Raw genomic sequence first — 22947 nt, 5'->3', positions numbered from 1 at the left:
TTGTGATTTCCAACTTGTTGTGTAATGTCCAATGGCCGATGAGCACTGATATACGTTTTATCTATAATTTCTCTTCATATCACAAAGATTGAAAAGGATTTGCCAGTAGATTCTCGACTTGATTCATGAAGATAGCTGCTTGTCTAGCTTGCTAGCTAAGATTTTGAAGGTATGATGTTGACATGATTAGTCCAATCAAAGCTACAGTAGATATAGCGTGATTTTGGCGCAGCTGTCTAAGGCACTGCATCGTAGTGCTGAGGCGCCACTGCTGTCTAGGATTTTATCCCATGCTGTGTCATAGTGTCCGTGACCGGGAGCCCCATGGGACGGCGCACAATTGGCTCTGCGTGGTTAGGGAAGGGTTTGGCCGGGAAGATTTCCTTGTCTCATTGTGTTCTAGTGACTCCTTCTTGCGGGCCGGGGGCCTGCAAGCTAACTTCGGTCAGATCTTCGTGGGCTATACTCGGCCTTGTCTCAGGATAGTAAGTTGGTGGTTGAAGGTATCCCTCTAGTGGTGTGGGGGCTGTGCTTTGGCAAAGTGGGTGGGGTTATATCCTGCCTGTTTGGCCCTGTTTTAAACTCTAGAGACAGCAGGTGCGGTAGAGATGCACTGAATAATCGGCTATGAAAAGCCAACTGACATTTATTCCTGAGGTGCTGACCTCTTGCACCATCTACAACCACTATGATTATTGTTATCTGACCCTGCTGGTCATCTATGAACATTTGAACATCTTGGCCATGTTCTGGTATAATCTCCACCCAGCACAGCCAGAAGAGGACTGGCCACCCCTCATAGCCTGGTTCCTCTCTAGGTTTCTTCCTAGGTTCCAGCCTTTCTAGGGAGTTTTTCCTAGCCACCGTGCTTCTACACCTGCACTGCTTGCTGTTTGCGGTTTTAGGCTGGGTTTCTGTACAGCACTTTGTGACATAAACTGATGTAAGAAGGGTGTCACGCCCTGGCCTTAGTTATCTGGGTTTTCTTTATTATTTTGGTTAGGCCAGGGTGTGACATGGGGGATTTATTGTGTTTCGTCTTGTCTAGGGGTTTATTAGAATATGGGGTTGTGTTCAGTGTAGTTGTCTAGGTAAGTCTATGGTTGCCTAGAGTGGTTCTCAATCAGAGGCAGGTGTTTTTCGTTGTCTCTGATTGGGAACCATATTTAGGCAGCCATATTTTTTGAGTATTTTGTGGGTGGTTGTCTCCTGTGTCAGTGTTTGTGCCACACGGGACTGGTTTCGGGTTTTCGCGGTTCTTGTTTTTTGTATTCTGTTCATGTATAGTTTCTCTGATTAAAGAACCATGAACACTTACCACGCCGCATATTGGTCCTCCAATTCTTCTCGCCTCTCCTCTTCGGAAGAAGAGGAGGAAATCCCTTACAAAGGGCTCTATAAATACATATGATTCAAGATCTTAACTACCAATTGGATTTCACAAAATTGGGGAGAATAAAGGGGGTAAAATATAAAAAATATATTACATGATTTGATTGATTGATTGATTTTTTTCTGTGGCCAATGACCTTGAGCCTTCTTGGATGGGCACGTCTAATGTAAATCTATGGCAGCACCCAAGGGATTTTGAACTTTCTAGCGGTCCCTGTATATTTTGCGGTGACGTAGTGTCCCCAAGAGTGCCAGAACACTGAGCCAATCACGGTGCAACTAGAGAACATTACCAAACCCTACGCTCTGTACTTCCCGCTGGATGCCACACCACCACAGAAAGCACTGAGCTAGCCTAAACACCTGCATTTTGGAGCTTCCTTACTCAAGAAAGCAAGAAAGAGGCCATGTTTGTATGCAGCTTTATTAGCTCAATGCCTTGGGAAGGTAGACTGCTGATTTCACAAGTTGTTGCACCCATCCGTAATCAGATTAACAAATACAGTATGAATCTAAATTCACTCATGAAGATGTGTAGGTAATAGTGAGTTTATAAGGCTACTGTATGGAAACAAATTAAGATAAAGAAGACAGAAATAGACAAAAGTCCCAAGACACTGCACAGCCTAATGGGAAATAATCACAACAGGTGTGTTCTCTTCTATTCATGTCTTACTTTTAAATGGATTGGTGGACGTCACTCCCCAAATAATATCACTCCATGTGTCACCAGACAAGTTAAACTTCTTTCTTACACTCAGGTATCTTCTGAAATCTTGTACACATGGTCTACAAAGGTCAACCTAAAATGTGAATGTAAAATACATTTGGATCTCCATTTCATTGTGTGCCTTTACATAAGTGAGCCCTCCTTTACTGTTCTAGGAAAACCAGATAGGTCACAAGTGCCTTTGGGGGGTTGGGATCACAGGTTTCAGTGGGGTAGGAGGGCTCTAGTACTACTGCTGTTATGTCAGAGATTAGAGCATTTATAAAGCCAGTAATCACAATGCTTTTGTGAGTTTGTTCCAACCTGCAGTGCAGGAGAAGAAAAGGGATGTTTCATATTTAAGGTGGAAAGGAAGCGTGCACACTTAGGACATGAGGAGAGGGACAGCTCTTTCAGTGTTTTTCATCTGCTACAGCAAGTAAGTACAGCCACTCTGGATATCATTATGTATACCAGATAATCCAGGCATATCTACATTTATGTTTTCAAGAAAGTATTTTTTAAATTTACAAAAGGGATTTATTCCTCATTTAAGGCTGTGGCTCACCAGGATTTCCCAATGTGTGGGGGGGATAAAAATGGTCCAGTGAGAGGGCCTCAAGGAATTTCTAACACACCTGCCCATTTTTTCCCCTTGAGGTCCCCTCACCGAACCATTTTTTTCCCCCTTGAGGCCCCCATTATTAGTCAGATAATGATCATATTGCACAAAAAAATGATCAAGTTAGACATGCCCACTGGGCTAAAAATGGACCAGCACATCTGGCATTTCAGGCAACACTTGTTTTATTCAAACCTTTCAGTGTATTGAGGAACACTGCATTTGGTCTTGTCTTAGATGCTTTATGAAAGAGGCTCCACAGTGCAACACTATGTGCCCTTTGCATGACCAAGGGTCAGTTTCCCAGACACAGATTAAGCCTAGTCCTGGACAAAAACCCTTTCAATGGAGATTGTCCGTTTTGATAGCCAAATGCTTTTCAAAAATTGCACAAATCTGAATTAAACCTGTTGACATCCTTGATTTTCTGGGGAAGCATCATTGCAGTCATTGGGCCTCTATGAAGATCCAATGCAGTAATGCATGCTATCTTCAACATAGGTCAAGTAGCATGAGCTTTAAATTAATTGTTAAAAATCAAGAGTCATTTGTCACCAATCAGCAGTTTACATTATCTGTCAGCGGCTGTTAATTCTTAATTTAACAGTAAACTTGTACCGTTGGTGGGATCATTGCACGATACAGTAGCCTATTGTAACAATCATACTCTTGATAAGCACCTTGCGGTCTCCTCTAATTGGGATATCCATGTTGTGATTTTGGCTGGGGTGCCATTTGTGGATGCTCAGCGTTCAATCCAAATTCAGGATTAAAAATAAAACATACTACTACTGCATATGAAAATAATCAGTGTTTATCAGTGCCCTCCTGTAAGGTTGCAACTGAAAGTGTGGTCAGCTCCTTCCTTTTCAACTCTAATGAATGCATGCTCTGCTTTATATGTCATTTCTATGATTATATTCCAGAGCCCAAAAGTCGCTTCACACGATATCCATCATGGAATATGAAAATGTATCCAGTCTGGAAAGATGAAGATCCTCGGTACAAAGACTCTTGGAAAGGTATGCACAGTTATCCTCTGTCTCAACACAATGTGTGTACACTGATGGTGACAGGAATATCTCTGTGAAATTTGTGGACATTTGTGGATTACCTCTGCTGCTCATGCAGTAAAAGGGGTTTAAAGGCCCAATGCAGTCCAAAATGAGATTTTCCTGTGTTTTATATACGTTTCCACACTATGAGGTTGGAATAACACTGAAATGTGTGGACATTTTTGGATGACCTCTGCTCACTTTATGTAAAGTAAGTCAAGTATCTCTGTGAAATAGTATACTAATGATATTGACTTCAAAGTGTACATTCTTCCCAACAGGTGGCAAGGTGAAGTTCATTGTGGGTAATGATGCACCGACCCTGACTGGAGCCAATGTGACCTTTACCATCAAGCTGCAGTTCCCACACAACCAGAAGGTCACGCCCGATGGAGAGGTGGTGTGGGCTGAGAACTGCACCGTCAATGGTAAGTCCTCCTCCAGGACTGACTGGGTTTTGGTAACCTCATCCCATGTCTGGTGAACAAGATCAGGGTTCTGGGAACCTCATTCCCAAGCTTTTGGCCATATGAGGGTCTTTTGTCACTTATACAGTAATCTTGGCAATTGGAACCAAATCTTGCACGAATGCTGGTTTCTAGCCAGCTATTGTTAATTAAGTCTGTCACGAGAGAGACTACAGTATTTGTATTGTTTTTTTCCCATTTGGAGCCTACAGTGCCATGTTGCTGTCTGCAAACATTACATTTTGAGGTTAAATACTACGTTCTCTTTTTCTACATACACTACATGACCAAAAGTATGTGGACACCTGCTCGTCAAACATCTCATTCCAAAATCATGGCAGCCTGTAACAGCCTCCACTCTTCTGGGAAGGCTTTCCACTAGATGTTGGAACATTGCTGCGGGGACTTGCTTCCATTCAGCCAGAAGAGCATTAGTGAGGTCGGTCACTGATGTTGGGCGATTAGGCCTGGCTCACAGTTGGCGTTGCAATTCATCCCAAAGGTGTTCGATGGGGTTGAGGTCAGGCCTCTGTGCAGGCCAGTCAAGTTCTTCCACACCGATCTCGACAAACCATTTCTGTATGGACCTCGCTTTGTGCACGGGCGCATTGTTATGCTGAAACAGGAAAGGCCATTCCCCAAACTGTTCCCACAAAATTGGAAGCACAATATTGTCTAGAATGCCATTGTATGCTGTAACGTTAGGATTTCCCTTTACTTGAACTAAGGGGGCTAGCTCGAACCATGAAAAACAGCTCCAGACCATTACTCCTCCTTCATCAAACTCTACAATTGGCACTGTGCATTCGGGCAGGTATCGTTCTCCTGGTATCCGCCAACACCAGATTTGTCAGTTGGACTGCCAGATGGTGAAGCATGATTCATCACTCCAGAGAACGTGTTTCAACTGCTTCAGAGTTCAATGGTGGCGAGCTTTACAAGACTCCAGCCGACGCTTGGCATTGCGCATGGTGATCTTAAGCTTGTGTGTGCGGCTGCTTGGCCATGGAAACCCATTTCATGAAGCTCCAGACAAATAACTATTGTGCTGACGTTGCTTCTAGAGGCAGTTTGGAACTCGGTATTGAGAATTGCAACCGAGGACAGACAAATTTTACTTGCTATGCGCTTCAGCACTCTACAGTCCTGTCCTGTGAGCTTGTGTGGCGTACCACTTCGCGGCTAAGCCGTTGTTTCTCCTAGACGTTTCCACTTCACAATAACAGCACTAACAGTTGACCGGGGCAGATCTAGCAAGGCAGACATTTGACGAACTGACTTGTTGGAAAGGTGTTATCCTATGACTGTGCCATGTTGAAAGTCACAAAGCTCTTCAGGACAGGCCATTCTACTGCCACTGTTTGTCTATGGAAATTGTGTGGATGTGTGCTCAATTTTATACACCTGTCAGCAACAGGTGTGGCTGAAATAGCCAAATACACTAATTTGAAGGAATGTCCACATACTTTTGTATATATAGTGTAATTCATAATACATACTCCTCTGTCTTAAGACAAAGCAGAAACCAACACTCGCCCTGTTTTCCTCCAGGAACACATTTCCATCAGTCTGAGCCAGTGTATCCTGCACAAAACATGGACTGGAATGATGTCTTTCCTGACGGAACACCCTTCAAGAAGGGCGGTGACAAGCCCCCTGCATATGTGTTTGTATGGAAGACATGGGGTAAAGTGCAGCTGCGACCACTCTCACCTATTCGGGCCTACATAATTAATGTTTTATTTAATGTCTGCCAAAGATGTTATAAACCTGTAGTAACACTGTTATAAGCATGTAATAAGCCATTTTCTTTGCTTTACAGGTCAGTACTGGCAGGTGTCTGATGGCCCATCCTTCTCCCTCACCATTGGGACAGACGATGTCCCTCTGGGTTCCTACATCGTGGACATTGTAATCTACCACTACCGCAGCCATGAGAAGTTCATCCCTCTGGGATATGCCTCAACACAGTTCTCCATCACTGGTTAGTGTCATAAATGGATGAATGAATGGACAAACAAATTAATGGATGAATGTATAAGCAGCTGACTTGAAAAATAAGATGCGTGTCTGAGGGTTTTTCTCCATCTCTATATCTTTAGATCAAATCCCCTTCGCAGTCTCGATGACCCAAGTGAACGACATCAACGAGGCAGACCTGAGCTTCGTCCAGAACAGAGCCATAGCCTTCACCATCAGCCTCCACGACCCCAGCGAGTACCTGAGTGACGCCGACATCACCTACAACTGGGACTTTGGTGAGAGCAGCGGGGCGCTCATCTCCAGAGAGCTGACTGTCACCCACACCTATATAGTGGCTGGTGGCTTCAAGCCCCAGGTGGTCGTACAGGCCGTTATCCCTGATAAAGCATGTGCCACACCAGCTGGTGTCAACCCCACTGGTAATGCTGTCACCATCGGGCCTGCAAACCCGGCCGACACAACAGGTCATTCTCATCTTGAAGCGCTTTAGTCCAGAAGTGAATTTCTAAAGTCTTAACTTGGATTCTTTGCATCCTTAGTGTCTTCAAGAAGAAAGGATGTGGGGAATCATGGAAAATACTTTTGAGATTCACTCAATATGTAGGCTATGCCAGGATTGACAAAGAAAATAGAACATGTAATAGTCCTGTTTCTACCTCCAGTGAGAGCTCCTGCTGCTGATGCGTCAGCTGCTCCAGTGATGGTGGCCACACAGGAAGCTACAATAAATGTAGGCCCATCAGCTCCCGCTGAGACTGACACAGAGGACATGACTGAGGAGGGAGCCTCCACTGCTCGGGACACGAAGATACCTTCTCAAGTTAATCCTGACACTCCAACTGTCCCTGCTGCTGAGGAATTAGAGCCAGCAGGTACTGTATGTTCTAAACACATAACATATTCATTTTAACTGATTAATTAAGCAAATTAACTGTTCATCTAATGTGCTTTAGATTGTTGGATTTTCAATTTAGTAACTGGAATCCATTGTTGTTTCTCCTGATACAGGACAGACTGCTACAGGCCAAGCTCCCGTGGGGATAGTTGTTAAGCGTGAAGCCAATGACAAACCCAAGGATGATGACTGTGTGATCTATCGCTATGGGTCCTTCTGCACTGGCATTGACATCGTTGGTAAGTCCACTGTCTCTAAATAAATCAAATCAAATTTTATTTGTCACATGCGCCAAATACAACAGACCTTACAGTGAAATGCTTACTTACAAGCCCTTAACCAACAATGCAGTTTTAAGAAAATACCTTAAAAAAGCAAGAGATAAGAATAAGAAATAATTAAAGAGTAACATGTAACATGTAAATCTCCATCCTATTATTGTATTTGATTTACATTCAGGATTATTTTACGGCCCATCTTTCTGTCTTTGTCTTCAGAGGGCATTGAGAGTTTGAAGATAGTGCAAGTGGACAATGCTGTGATCAAGATGGATGAATCTGAGGTTGAACGAAACGTAGTGGATCTAACTGTCACCTGCCAAGGGAGGTGAGTATTCCTTCTCCAGACCCAATTAAGGGAGACTGTCTCAGACAATCACACCATTTATTATTTCCCTAAGCAGAATCATGATCCACAGACAAATCCACTAGGTATGTAGACCTATATTCCACCACTTAGGCACTAGGATCAGTTTCATTGCCCCAGATCACAGGATGCTGCTGAAGGGAGGACGGCTCATAATAATGGCTGGATTGGAGTACATGGAATAGTATTAAACACATGGAAACCTTGTGCTTAATGTGTTTTATACCATTCCATTCACTCCGTTCCAGCCATTACTATGAGCCCGTCCTCCCTGTTTAAATTGAAACCAGCCGCTTGTGCCTCAGATTAATCCTAATCCTGGATTTAAAATCATTCTTGCATTTTAGTCCAGGATTAGTCTGGGTCAGGGAATTCAGATTCAGAAAACTGTATTGTCCTCAGAGAGGCAATTTGTCTTGCAGCAGTCATAAAACATATCACATCTAAAAATAAATAGCAAAGGAATCCGGTCCTTAGAGTTTCAACAAGTGTTTCTGACCCTGTGTCTGTTCTCCACCCAGCCTTCCCACAGAGGTGTGCACGGTGGTGTCCGATGCAGACTGTTTTATGCCCATCCACACCATGTGTAACACAGTGGCCCCCTCTAAATGAGTGCCAGCTGGTACTGCGTCACTTTTTCAATGACTCCGGCATCTTCTGTATCAACGTGTCCATGACCAACGATGTCAGTCTGGCAGTCACCAGCGCCAAATATAGCATGACCGTGGGTATGTACCGTAAGATGTCTGCTCTGCACATCTGCCTCGCCACATCTTGAATCTGGGTCCCTGGGACAATCAGTCCAACACCTTCAGTCCAACACCTATTGTTATTGTAAATAATAGAATTAATATATTGTAATATGATGTTATATTAAGTTGTTTTACATAAATTATTGTCTGGGTTTTTTGGTGGCAGGTTCCAGTCTGTCCTCAGCTGGCACTGTAGCCATGGCAATGATCGTTGCCCTGGTCACAGGAACCATTGCCTACACTTACAAGTGAGTCACAAATCAGCATTGGTCTACTCTAGTCACAGCTCTCTGAAGAGTTCCATATCACCACAAGGTATAACCTTTTCAGCTTGCTTGAGACATTACCCCTATGGTGTCTACACTGTATAGCCTTGTCTCAGGGCTACTGTATGCAGCATATTGTACAATTTATAACACTTTTCTCATGACCTTTTCATCCTTTATTTTACCAGATGAGTCACATTGAGATTGACATATTTGTGTAAGTGAGCCTTGGAAAAAATGAATGTAATTAATAATTTTCCTTTTGTTCCACAGACGATTCAAAGCCTACCTTCCTCTGAAGGAGGAGTCTGTGGTTGGCTCCACCTCCCAGAGCAGTCCTGGTTGGAGCTCTGGGCCTCTACTGTTCTGGAACCTTCTGAGTCGATGGGACCTTATAGAGAACAGCCCACTGCTCGATGACAGGCTGGTGTGAATGGAAAACAACCCATTCAACTGCCAAATACACAACAGCATAGAAACATCTGTCATCTGAAATGTTTTGCTTTTTCTTTAATCAATTTTTTATACATTTATTTTTTAACTGAAAGTTAATTAATGGATATAATTTGGCTTATTACCATCAAACTTAAATGTGCATCCTCAAATGTTTATACTGGAAGTTTTATCAGTGAATAGTATTGTAAACTACTGTGAAGTCAGACATTTATATGTATATTCCCCATTAAAATCCCCCCCCAAAACTGTACTAATGTCTTTATTTTTGTCAAGATAAGGTGGTGAATAAAGTCCAAGAGCACAAATAGCTAATTTAATTCAATGTTTTATTAGGTATCATAATAAGATCATGCAACAGTAAGTGTTTGACAATGGCTTGCCTGCAGGGGCATTTCAATACTCTTCTCCCTCCTCCTCTCCCTCACCCTCAATGGAGTCAACCCCTACCTCTTCATAATCCTTCTCCAGGGCTGCCATGTCCTCTCTGGCCTCAGAGAACTCTCCCTCCTCCATACCCTCACCCACATACCAGTGCACAAAGGCACGTTTGGCGTACATCAGGTCAAACTTGTGGTCAAGCCGAGCCCAGGCCTCTGCCACAGCAGTGGTGTTGCTCAGCATGCACACAGCCCTCTGGACTTTGGCCAGGTCTCCACCAGGGACCACAGTGGGAGGCTGATAGTTGATGCCAACCTTGAAACCAGTTGGGCACCAATCGACAAACTGAATGGAACGCTTGGTCTTGATGGTGGCAATGGCAGCATTGACATCTTTGGGCACCACGTCACCACGGAATAGAAGGCAGCAAGCCATGTACTTGCCGTGGCGAGGGTCACATTTCACCATCTGATTGGCCGGCTCAAAGCAGGCATTGGTGATTTCAGAGACAGAGAGCTGCTCATGGTAAGCCTTCTCTGCAGAAATAACTGGGGCATAGGTGGCCAGAGGGAAATGGATACGGGGGTAGGGCACCAAGTTGGTCTGGAACTCTGTCAGATCAACATTGAGGGCACCATCAAATCGAAGGGAAGCAGTGATGGAGGAAACGATCTGGCTAATGAGCCTGTTGAGGTTGGTGTAAGTAGGACGCTCAATGTCGAGGTTCCTACGGCAGATGTCATAGATAGCCTCATTATCCACCATGAAGGCACAGTCAGAGTGCTCTAGGGTGGTGTGGGTGGTCAGGATGGAGTTGTAGGGCTCCACCACAGCTGTGGACACCTGGGGAGCTGGGTAGATGGAGAACTCCAGCTTGGACTTCTTGCCGTAGTCAACAGACAGGCGCTCCATCAGCAGGGAAGTGAAACCAGAGCCGGAGCCACCTCCAAAGCTGTGGAAAACCAGGAAGCCCTGAAGGCCTGTGCACTGGTCAGCCTGAGGAGAAAGAGGAACACATCAATAAATGGGCAGAAAAAGATGTCCACATTATGATCAGATAGTTGATCAAATATTTAATTCATTCATCAAACCAACCAGTTTGCGGATCCTGTCCAGCACCAGGTCGATGATCTCTTTGCCAATAGTGTAGTGTCCACGAGCATAGTTGTTGGCAGCGTCTTCTTTGCCAGTGATGAGCTGTTCAGGATGGAATAACTGGCGATAGGTCCCAGTGCGCACCTCATCTGAGGAGAGAAAATGAGCAGCTCATTAAGGAGCTCAATAGCAAGAAAGCAAAGGAAAACCTATTTTACATACCCTTGTTTCAATTAAAAGAGAAACAGAAATCTTACCGATGACTGTGGGTTCCAGGTCCACAAACACAGCCCTGGGGACATGCTTTCCAGCCCCAGTCTCACTGAAGAAGGTGTTGAAGGAGTCATCTCCTCCGCCGATGGTTTTGTCGCTGGGCATCTGTCCGTCTGGCTGGATCCCATGCTCCAGGCAGTAGAGTTCCCAGCAGGCATTGCCAATCTGGACTCCAGCCTGACCCACATGGACAGAGATACACTCACGCTGGAAAATAAATGGAAAAACATGTAGTGTAACAGAATTACAATACATTTGACAAAAATGTACAATTGGCAAAAACACCACCTAGTGGAAGAATGGTTAGGCTACATGTAAACTAGAGAACAGTTACAATGGAGACAAATCAACTGATGTGCAGAGGAATTTTGCCATTTACACCTATGACCATTACTAAACTGACAAGGAGGTCATACTACATCACTAAGGAATTAAAAGGAAGCTGGAGTGGAATAGGTTTATTTTCAGGGTTAAACTAGACATATTAACATTGATATATGTTACAGTCAACAACTGTAGACACATGTTACAGTAGAGACATATATTCCCCTTCTGTCCCCACCTAGTCTGCCCTCTCCCACATAGCAACACAATGGATGACTTTAAGAATATAATCCCATTTTATTCCAATTGTATATCCATTACCTGGATAGATAAATAAATGCTGCTGTATTTGATGAATACTGTACAATTCAACTGTGTTCAATAGCTACCTAAAAGTATGCATTCTAAATGTAGTGCTTTGTTCTTTCATTCCATCCCCATTCAATTAGCCTACCACTTTATGTAATAGCCTTGTGATAAACCGAAATAGCATGCAATACCTATCCCAAACGCATTGATTCAGTCCAACTCAATTCGTCATTTAAAAATGGGTTAGCAACACCAAGATGTTGCAAATTCGCCCCTATTTCGAATTCATTGACCGATACAATAAAAATCGACCCATTTTAGCCACTATACGGTCGTGTAGTGATTGTCTCATCATTTGAGAAATTCTCAACAGAAAACATCAAACACGTAATTATTTCAGGCTTATTATTGCTGAAAAACTACATGACTTACCATTTTTTCTGAGGAGGATCGAACAATAAGGGAAAATACAAAGAAATAGCCTACGCAGAGAGATCTCTATTTGTGTCTGAATTAATGGGTGTACTGTATGCTCTGCCCGTCAGCGCCGACGCAACAACTGCTGATGGAGAGGGGCGGCGCTCCCAGATTTATGCACAGCCAGTGCACACTATGTAATGTGCCTGTATGAGGCTGACATTTACGTTTTTAAATGTTTGTTTGATATTTTTCTCATTGTGCTTTGCGATTGAAAAAAATTATATATATATATGTAGGGAGAAAACATATTTTCTCCAATTGAGGGAATGAATGGGAAGGTAGTGGATTTACCGTAAAGGATGTCCTCTGTCACCCCGTTTAAAGGGATAGTTCAACCCAATTAAAAATGCATCTTATCACGGATACAATAGAAAGTGAGCAATCCAATGTTTAGATGTAGGGACAGCTTTATCATTATAATTGATGACAAATCAATGGGAGTGACCGTGGAAGCCATGTCAGAATGCAAAAAAAAAAAAAAAAACTGGCAATATCACCATACCTAAAACAAATACCCACATTTTTAAGTATGGTTATATATAGATATGCATCCAAAGTCATTTTGTGGAACAGTACCGGATAAATCATGTAGAATGGCAGAATTAGGAGCCAATCCTTCTCACTATCCTCCTCCTATCTCTCCTTCCTCTTTGTCCTAGACTCTCTGCAATGATGATGTCATCCATCTGGGCTGATCACGTGATCGCAGTGTCTTGCTGCTAAATGCACTGTGCTGGCCTTAGTGTATGTATGTTAAGGAAGTAATCCGTTTTTCTTTCAACCCATCTATCAAATTCAATACCCACGATGACCAAACATGTATTGACTTTTAGGGCTCAGGTCTCTGCAAGTGCATTTTGGTAATCCAAGCTTTCTGATAAAGCCAGAGCGTACATCATGATACTCATGTTCCCCAGAAGGATTACACAACATCCGATGCTTGAAAATCCTGCATTTTGTCAGACTATCCTGAATACTGGAATTTGTCTGGCAGCTATTTAAATTCAAGTTTCCATCAGTTTGTACTACAAAGTCATGTACTACAAAGTGAATTGTCGCCTCGATACAGTCTCTCCAAAATCCACTCAAAAGCATCTGTGACACAAACTACACTAGTTGTATATATCTGTGAATGTATTGTAATGTTTTAAAATTGTATAAACTGACTTAATTTTGCTGGACCCCAGGAAGAGTAGCTGCTGCTTCGGCAGCAGCTAATGGGGATCCATAATAAATACAAATAGCTATGTAGAGCTTAAATTTGAAATTTTCTAAATGTAGCCCACCCAGTGAGCAAAAATGGTTGAAATTACATATTTTCAATCAGTTTTGCTCACTGGGTGGCTTACCAAGCAACAAATATGTAAAGTGTGGGGTAATACAGTAAGTGTAAGTGTGATTTAGGCAGAACAAGACGTGTGGCCCCATGAAAACTGTTCCAGTAGAAGGTCCTCATTCCCCAACAGCTGAGGGACAAGGAGGAGCCTGACATTGAACAGTTGCAAGCGAAAAGAGGGTGGAGTGTTTGAGATGGGAGTGGTCCTCCATGGAATGTGCACACTTTTCCTTTAAAGGTCCATTGTAGAAATTTGTAGCATCTCAATATAAAATCATTTCTGGGTAACACTTAAGTACCTTACTGTGATTGTTTTCGATTTAAATGATCAAAAATAAACAAAAATAGCTTATTTATTTATCAAGCAAGAATTTTGCTCGGACTACCCTAACTAGCTGTTATTGGCAGAGACGTTTGTAATTCTCTTTCTTATTGGTCTATTAACTAATTTACCGCCTGGTGACGTCACCAGGCAGGCCAAAACTCCATTCCACCTAAACAGGCTGACATTTCAGGCGGTCTTATCAAACAACTCTTACACTAAAGGGGCATTATCATAATTTTCACAATTTCACAGTATTATTCCAACCTTATAGTGTGGAAATATACAGTATATAAAACACAGGAAGATCATGTATTGGACTGCACTGGGCCTTTAATGGAATACAAAGCCTTCAATGCAGTCAAAAAACAGTCATAGGCCTACTCAGGGGTGTCATGCGCCCCAAAAATCTAAGGGGGCACAAAGTACATGAGGATGGATGGGTGGGTGGGAGTGGGTACTGTGGGAGGAGTGGTACTGTGGGAGGAGTGGTACTGTGGGGGCTGGCCCCTGTGGCTCAGTTGGTATGGCGTTTGCAATGTCAGGGTTGTGGGTTCGTTTCCCACAGGGGACCAGTACAGGGGGAAAAGTATGAAAATGTATACACTTTAAGTCCAGAGCTTCTGGTAAATGACTGATATGTAAAAAATGTCCGGAAGTTGGAGAATTTAGCATTATGCTAAAATTCTAAGTGAAAAATAGGTATATTTGTCTCTGCATATCTAAACATACCTCTTGAGCGGTCTATATCCTCCTGACTGGTGTTTCTTTTTTTTCAATAAATACTGTATGCTCTTCTGCATCTATGCTAAAATCTGGGTAACAGATTGAAGGATTGTGAGTCTTATTCAATACATTTAGTTATTACTTGATTTTCTAAAGTCTACCAACCTTGCCAGCAAGGCTTGCCAGCTAAGATAGTTAGACTCACTAGGCACAGATGTCAATTCAATGTCTATTCCATGTTGGCTCAATGTAATTATTATTGAAATTATGTGGAAATAATATTGATTCAATCAGTGTGTGCCCAGCAGGTAGCTACTATAACTTGATAGCCTGAAATGGCTTCTTGGTAGCTAGTTTTTAAGAGATTGGGAAATTGGGAACCTATCTGGGCTAGCTAAAGCCAACTTCAAATCAAATCAAGCTTTATTTATACAGCACATTTCAGACATGGAATGCAACACAATGTGCTACAGTAAAAAAACAAGTAGAACTAATAGAATCGTTAAATAAATTCTAAAACTCACAGGCAGCCACTGCAGAGACCTTAACACCTCTGTAATGTGTGCTCTCTGTCTGGTCTTGGTCAGTACCCGTGCATTCTGTATGTTTTGCAGTTGACCAATGGCTTTCTTGGGTAGACCAGACAGGAGAGCTTTACAGTAGACAAGCCTGCTTGTACTAAAAACATGTATCAGAGAGACTCGTCCATTACCACCTGATAAACACTTTGGCAATGCTCCTCAGGTGGTAAAAAGCTATTATGGTAAAATTACTAATGTGTGATTTGAAATTGAGTTCAGAATCTGAAATAACACCTAGGTTTTTACCTGGTATTTTATCTTTATTGCCTGTGAATTAAAATGTGCAGCTAAATTCTCTCTCTGTGCTTTGGCTCCAACAATAAGTACCTCGGTCTTGTCTTGATTTAGCTGGAGGACGTTGTGAGCCATTTAAGTATTTAAATCTCTAATAAAGTCTAATAATTTATCCGTGGAACTATGGTGACAAAGAAATACAAAATTGTGTATTGTCTGTATGAAAATCAGTGCTGTGCTTTCTGATAACGTTGCCAAGGAGTAACATACAGTTGGGAGAACAAGTATTTGAGACCTGCCGATTTTGCAGGTTTTTCTACTTACAAAGCATGTAGATTTTTTTATCATTTTATTTTACTTTTATTTAACTAGGCAAGTCAGTTAAGAACAAATTCTTATTTTCAATGATGGCCTGTTCAGGGGCAGAACGACAGATTTGTTCCTTGTCAGCTCGGGGGTTTGAACTTGCAACCTTCCGGTTACTAGTCCAATGCTCTAACCACTTGGCTACCCTGCCGCCCAATCATAGGTGGAATCTATGGAATCAACTCCAATCAATGTACAAATCTGAGTGGGCACGTGCCCCTTATGAGCATGACGCCTCTGGGCCTACTGATGATCTCTATGAACAAGTTGAAGCTTCTCTATTGAATGAAAGAGACTGATATACAAGCCACTTTTGAAAAATAAGCATATTGTTGACTGTGAAAATGTTTATTTGCTTACTGATTGTTGTCATTCCACTGCAGGGATACTTCGGGATTTTTCCAATGAAGCCCTTTATCTACTTTTAACCAGAGTCAGGTGAACTCGTGGATGAATGTTGTATGAATGTTGTCTCTATGCCCAGTGTGAAGGAAGTAAGGGGCAGTTTCGCAAGCCAGTGCTAACTAGCGTTAGTTAGCGCAATGACTGGAAGTCCATGTGTATCTGCCAGCATGCTTGTTTTTCACTACATTTTGTTCTATTCCAGCACATACTACATAGAGAAACCCTATTGTCCCTGTTTCATTGAACGCACGATGAGCGAAAATAAAAACATGGAATGGGACTGTCTGGGAGGAAAGCCTCAGCCACACCCCCACTGCTGCAGCTCTGTCCTCCTCCCCATTAGTGCTGTTATTCAAGCTTGGTCATGTGACTAAGAGATTAAGACGCTTTATGTGGATACTAGGCCTGTATCCAAGCAACGTATTCATTACCTAGCAACGGATGGAGCCAGGGAGGAAGGGGGGTTGAGTGTCTGTTTCTCCCTGTCTTAGATCTAGGATTGAGTCATTTGACCTCTATCGCAGACAGTAGTTCTATGACAAGCAATAACTCACGTTAAATTGGTGAAGTCTGGAACATATTGTAATGAAACAGGCAGGGAGCAGGTCTCGAACCTTCTAGCCCGAGGTCCGGCGCGCTATCGACTGTGCCGCAAAACCATGCTCGTGCGGCAGGTTCGTTTTCCGCGCTTATAAACCCAGGGTCGTTACACTACTCCCTCCTTTCAAAGAGCTTCGTCTTACAGGAACGCGCTCACTGGCCAAGCACACGCACTGTACATCGACTCCCTTGCAGTCATATTGTAAGCCCTATCGAGGAGCCGAACAAAAATAAATACGGTAAGATTGTTTTTATTGTATTTACATTTAATTACTGAATAATTTTAAATTGTATATTTGAAAAATGTGACATTTATATCAAACTCTTTAATAAGAGCCTGATTTAGAACCGTTTATGCCTAAACAGCTATTATTGTTATTATATATATATTTGTTAAGTGTTTCATTTGATTCTATAGGAAATTTTTATTATAGCATTAGTATTAAATAGATATCCAAGGCAGACTTCTGTTCTGCTCAAATTATGTCTGCGCCTAATATAACATGAAATACCAGATTCGAGCGCATGTTAGAATAATGGCGTAATGTCCCAGACAAAACGGGGGTTAGGAAGGTTGTGATGTGAACGGAATTCCGTAGAATATGCCAACCACTAGGGGTGCCTAACAATAAAATTAAATAGGCTAGAACAATTTAATGTATCTCTACGGTGCCAACCGGTTCCGTTTTGTCCCGGTGTTGATGTAAATAAAATAGCACGATCTTCGATATGTTCACCGCTTCCTTTCTCATCCCCGACTGCAGTGGGATAATTTAGCTTAATAGATCGAAATGGAGGATGCACAGTGTTCTTATTTCATCGAATGCCTTACGCCCAAATAAACATTATCCTCGTTTGCTGAAATGCACTGTCAGCATGCATCATAGTCATCAAAAATGTATGTTGCCGGTGATGGAGGATCAGAATACCCCCCAGGAGAGAAATTATTCTGGATAATGTAGCATATTATTATAGAGCTATTATTATTATTATTTGAGAGATTCTGATACTGTGAAGGCTGTTAGAACGTAACTACCATATAAAGTCTACACTGATACATGAATGCCTAGCACAGAGCAATTCCTAAGGCGTTGCCTTTCTTTCAAAACAAACCTACATGAAAACATACTTAACTCTCTTACAACTTCTTTTGAGAACATTACACCTCTCTGTGATTTATTTTCAAGATGTTCTGAATGTATAGAAAAGTTGTCCAGACTAAACAGGCCTATGTTTTCTCCACAGCTTGAGTGTATCTCAGTTCATGTGGGTCAGGCTGGAGTCCAGATTGGCAATGCCTGCGGGAGCTCTACTGCCTGGAGCATGGGATCCAGCCAGACGGACAGATGCCCAGTGACAAAACCATTGGAGGAGGAGACGACTCCTTCAACACCTTCTTCAGTGAGACTGGGGCTGGAAAGCATGTCCCCAGGGCTGTGTTTGTGGACCTGGAACCCACAGTCATCGGTAAGATTTCTGTTTCTTATTGAATAGGAATTGAGTCAAAGCGGTGTGGTAGAAAGTATTTATTGCTTTCTTGCCATTGATCCCCTTATTAATCTGCTGCTCTCCTCAGATGAAAAAGGTTCCATGTAGAACCCTCATCTCCGAAGAATAACTCTTTTAGATACCCCTTTCTGCTTCTCACGAGCTGCTGTTTTTCTCTCCTCAGATGAGGTGCGCACTGGGACCTACCGCTAGTTATTCCATCCTGAACAGCTCATCACTGGCAAAGAGGATGCTGCCAACAACTACACTCGTGGACACTACACTATTGGCAAAGAGATCATCGACCTGGTACTGGACAGGATCCGCAAACTGGTGAGTTTAATGAACAAGTGAATTACAGCATTTTTTAATTAACAAAATTATTATATTATGGATCTTCCTGGTTTTCCACAGCTTTGGAGGTGGGACCGGCTCTGGTTTCACTTCCCTGCTGATGGAGCGCCTGTCTGTTGACAGACAGACAAAGTCCAGAGGGCTGTGTGCATGCTGAGCAACACCACTGCTGTGGCAGAGGCCTGGGCTCGGCTTGACCACAAGTTTGACCTGATGTACGCCTAACGTGCCTTTGTGCACTGGTATGTGGGTGAGGGTATGGAGGAGGGAGAGTTCTCTGAGGCCAGAGAGGACATGGCAGCCCTGGAGAAGGATTATGAAGAGGTAGGGGTTGACTCTGGAGAGGGTGATGGACAGGAGGATGGAGAGGAATACTGAGTGTTCATGCAAGGATGCCCCTGGCTCCCATATCTTATAAAAGCACAATAAAAAAAGCAATGCATTTATTTTTACGGTTTCATATTTTATTGTTGCTTGTTTAGGTTTAAAACACATAGTGACAGTCACAGGGGAAAAAAACGAGTGTCTCATTGAAGATTCACCAATAAAATGTGTTGAAATTGTTTCCCATGTATATGTTTTGTTGCATACTATTTCATGAATTACTTATCTATGTTTTCAAAACCAATATATTTACCGGAAGTAGAGGAATCTGCATTCAATAGACCTTGGAGGCAGATAGCCTAGCGGTTAAATGAGCGTTGGGCCACTAAGTGAAAGATTGCTGGTTTGAATCCTAAAGCTGACTAGGTGAAAAATGTATCATTGTGCCCTTGAGCAAGGCACTTAACCCTAGTTGTTCCTTTAATTAAGCTGCTCTGGATAAGAGAAAATAAAAAATATACTGCAGTTACAATGTAGTAAAATCTTAATAATTTGGTGACATATGAATTCTGAAATTGTAGTACTGCAGTTGAACTGCAAAATCACTGGATACAGCATACTACAGTGAATGGGAATATTTTGGACATATAACTGCAGTTATACAGTGTTACTTCAACTTGCACAAGTAGGCTCTGAAGATGCTTACACTTATATCAGAGAAAAACCCTCATGCAGAGTTTCAACATGCCTATGAGATACTGTGTAGTATTCTACTCTGATAGCCAATTGGGACCAGGCATATCATAAGATCTTCCAATCAGTTTCGACAAAGCCTGTCTGTCCACTGTATCGTGAAACTATAAATGGCCCCACCCACCGAATTTGGTATCACACTGACTTCTTACAACAGACTCCTAAAGGTCTGCCTGTAAGTGTTGAACTAAAAGAAGATTCATTTTCTCCGCACCAAATCTTGAATCTTCTCAGCTTAAACATGGTGAGTATAAAACAAATACTATTATTGTTGCTTTCATTCATTTTGTCTCAGTGTTCGGATGAAGGCTGTTTCTATTTTATTTCTTCAACACACTTCGTCAATTCGACTAAAACAATTTTTGAAGTCATACTCTTACACAGATTTAGTTTTGTAGCCTAACCCAAACCAAAATGATAAACAGTCCCAATTATTTTGATAATTCCAGTCAACTACTGCAACAAAACTTGATGTCAAAATGGATGTCTCTGCTTAGAGGCATATTTGTCAGTGACATCTCTCTCTGCTTTGATGTCTGGATTGTCTGCATTAGAAGTGACCCAGGGAAGATGACTTATTGTATAATATATTCAAATAATTGCCTTGTTTATGAACTAGGCTATAAGTAATGAGTAGGCAAGTCTATCCTGTAAAATGTATTTAGAACTCAAATATTTCATGAGATATTTCAGAATTTCTGATGATATCAAAGTTCAAACTGCTTTGCTGATATGCTATTACATTTTTTAATGCAATATTAAATACCTTGATTTAACATTGCATATTAAAATAGATTTGGTTAGCATTAAAGGTCTACTAAATACATTTGAAGTAAAATGCATTGTGTTGGTCAGATGGGAATGATTTGTCAAATGAACCACCCACAGTAAACTATGTCGGACATTTGGCTTCAAAAACACTGTCTGTTTGTCTGTTCAACAGCTGATCACTTGTTTCTTCAGTCAGGTGATGCGTCCCCATGTGTTCTGGTTTAAGCCGGTAGCCTATCTTCTTCTACAATGAAAGCATTTTCTGTCATGCCCCGTGCCCACACCTCTCCTCCCTCTCCTCCCCTACAGAGTTGCTAAGAATAATGTAGAACAAACAATCCTATTGGCATTTTTGAACAAATTAAATATTGTCGTTGCTATTCCAGTTTTAGATGAATGTTTTGGTACAATTGTCTATTGTGCCCAAAGATGTACTCAGATATAACAGTTTGCCCACTGGGCACACACTGGTTGAATCAACGTTGTTTCCACATCATTTCAATGTAATTACGTTGAACCAACTTGGGATAGGTGTTGAATTGACATCTGTGCCCAGTAGTTCTTTCAGAAGATTGTACAGTAGAACTTTTGACTATAACTGAACGTATGTGTATAGTTCATATTTGATCGATTTTCAAATGAAAAGTAGTTATTGGTTTGAGAAAGTCGTAAACAACTCTCTTTCCACAGCGTGAGTGCATCTCCGTCCACGTGGGTCAGGCTGGAGTCCAGATTGGAAATGCCTGCTGGGAGCTCTACTGCCTGGAGCATGGGATCCAGCCAGACGGACAGATGCCCAGTGACAAAACCATTGGAGGAGGAGACGACTCCTTCAACACCTTCTTCAGTGAGACTGGGGCTGGAAAGCATGTCCCCAGGGCTGTGTTTGTGGACCTGGAGCCCACAGTTATTGGTAAGCTTTATGTTTCCTACATTGAGTCAAAGGTGTTTGTTAGATATGATTTTTTGCTTTTGTGGTATTGAGCTCCTCCATGAGCTGCTCATTTTCTCTCCTCAGATGAGGTGCGCACTGGGACCTATCGCCAGTTATTCCATCCTGAACAGCTCATCACTGGCAAAGAGGATGCTGCCAACAACTACGCTCGTGGACACTACACTATTGGCAAAGAGATCATCGACCTGGTGCTGGACAGGATCCGCAAACTGGTTGGTTTGATGAATGAAAATATCAGTAAAATATGTTACGAAATACATGTCCTTCCATTGATGGGTTTCTCTTTCTCCTCAGGCTGACCAGTGCACAGGCCTTCAGGGCTTCCTGGTTTTCCACAGCTTTGGAGGTGGGACCGGCTCTGGTTTCACTTCCCTGCTGATGGAGCGCCTGTCTGTTGACTACGGCAAGAAGTCCAAGCTTGAGTTCTCCATCTACCCAGCTCCCCAGGTGTCCACAGCTGTGGTGGAGCCCTACAACTCCATCCTGACCACCCACACCACCCTAGAGCACTCTGACTGTGCCTTCATGGTGGATAATGAGGCTATCTATGACATCTGCCGTAGGAACCTCGACATTGAGCGTCCTACTTACACCAACCTCAACAGGCTCATTAGCCAGATCGTTTCCTCCATCACTGCTTCCCTTCGATTTGATGGTGCCCTCAATGTTGATCTGACAGAGTTCCAGACCAACTTGGTGCCCTACCCCCGTATCCATTTCCCTCTGGCCACCTATGCCCCAGTTATTTCTGCAGAGAAGGCTTACCATGAGCAGTTAACTGTCTCTGAGATCACCAATGCCTGCTTTGAACCAGCCAACCAGATGGTGAAATGTGACCCTCGTCACGGAAAGTACATGTCATGCTGCCTTCTATACCGTGGTGACGTGGTACCCAAAGATGTCAATGCTGCCATTGCCACCATCAAGACTAAACGTTCCATTCAGTTTGTTGACTGGTGCCCAACTGGTTTCAAGATTGGCATCAACTACCAGCCTCCCACTGTAGTCCCTGGTGGAGACCTGGCCAAAGTCCAGAGGGCTGTGTGCATGCTGAGCAACACCACTGCTGTGGCAGAGGCCTGGGCTCGTCTTGACCACAAGTTTGACCTGATGTACGCCAAACGTGCCTTTGTGCACTGGTATGTGGGTGAGGGTATGGAGGAGGGAGAGTTCTCTGAGGCCAGAGAGGACATGGCAGCCCTGGAGAAGGATTATGAAGAGGTGGGACGTGACAGCGGTGAAGGAGATGAGGACGGGGAAGAGTATTAGAAATGGCTGTCTTTCTTTCTCTGTCTTTCAAACTCTTTATCACCCTCTTCTTTCATTTCTCTTTTCCATATATCCACCTTTATCTTTTCATTTCTCTTTTCATAGATCCACATGTTCTATTATTTCCATCCACTACACTCCTAACCTCAGTCAAAAAGCACTTTCATTTTGACAAGAAATGTACATTGTATGGAAAACTACATGTTTACTTGTCGTAATTTTCAGGTTTCCCTTTAGAGGTGTTCATACCATTAGTTTATAATCCTCTCCCTTATGTGTATTCTTATATAGGTGGCTTAGACAAATTCATTGGTTTCTAGGAACACTGTTAACAGTCACAGAATTTCAAATAATGTTTATCA

At 42.6% G+C, this 22947-nt stretch overlaps 2 protein-coding genes and 2 pseudogenes across 2 annotated transcripts; 3 read left to right on the top strand and 1 right to left on the bottom strand.

Annotated features, from left to right (window-relative positions):
• Positions 1-290: 290 nt before the first annotated feature.
• Positions 291-9279, top strand: LOC139417600 (melanocyte protein PMEL-like; annotated as a pseudogene).
• Positions 9280-9551: 272 nt separating this feature from the next.
• LOC139416775 (tubulin alpha chain) lies at positions 9552-12171 on the bottom strand. Its single transcript, XM_071165839.1, has 4 exons — positions 12054-12171; positions 10973-11195; positions 10716-10864; positions 9552-10616 (listed from the first exon to the last, which is right to left on the bottom strand). Exons 1-4 carry the CDS (start codon positions 12054-12056, stop codon positions 9636-9638), a joined length of 1356 nt encoding a protein of 451 aa, XP_071021940.1. The 5' UTR covers positions 12057-12171; the 3' UTR covers positions 9552-9635.
• Positions 12172-17901: 5730 nt separating this feature from the next.
• On the top strand, positions 17902-18552 carry LOC139417599 (tubulin alpha-3 chain-like; annotated as a pseudogene).
• Positions 18553-19733: 1181 nt separating this feature from the next.
• LOC139416776 (tubulin alpha-1C chain) lies at positions 19734-22947 on the top strand. The gene is made up of 4 exons (XM_071165840.1): positions 19734-19834; positions 21052-21274; positions 21380-21528; positions 21611-22947. Exons 1-4 carry the CDS (start codon positions 19832-19834, stop codon positions 22583-22585), a joined length of 1350 nt encoding a protein of 449 aa, XP_071021941.1. The 5' UTR covers positions 19734-19831; the 3' UTR covers positions 22586-22947.

This window comes from Oncorhynchus clarkii, chromosome 9 (genome assembly GCF_045791955.1).
Source record: "Oncorhynchus clarkii lewisi isolate Uvic-CL-2024 chromosome 9, UVic_Ocla_1.0, whole genome shotgun sequence".
Classification (NCBI taxonomy): domain Eukaryota; kingdom Metazoa; phylum Chordata; class Actinopteri; order Salmoniformes; family Salmonidae; genus Oncorhynchus; species Oncorhynchus clarkii.
The sequence above is the reverse complement of the archived record's forward strand: the minus strand, read 5'-3'. Positions and strand labels throughout refer to the sequence as shown.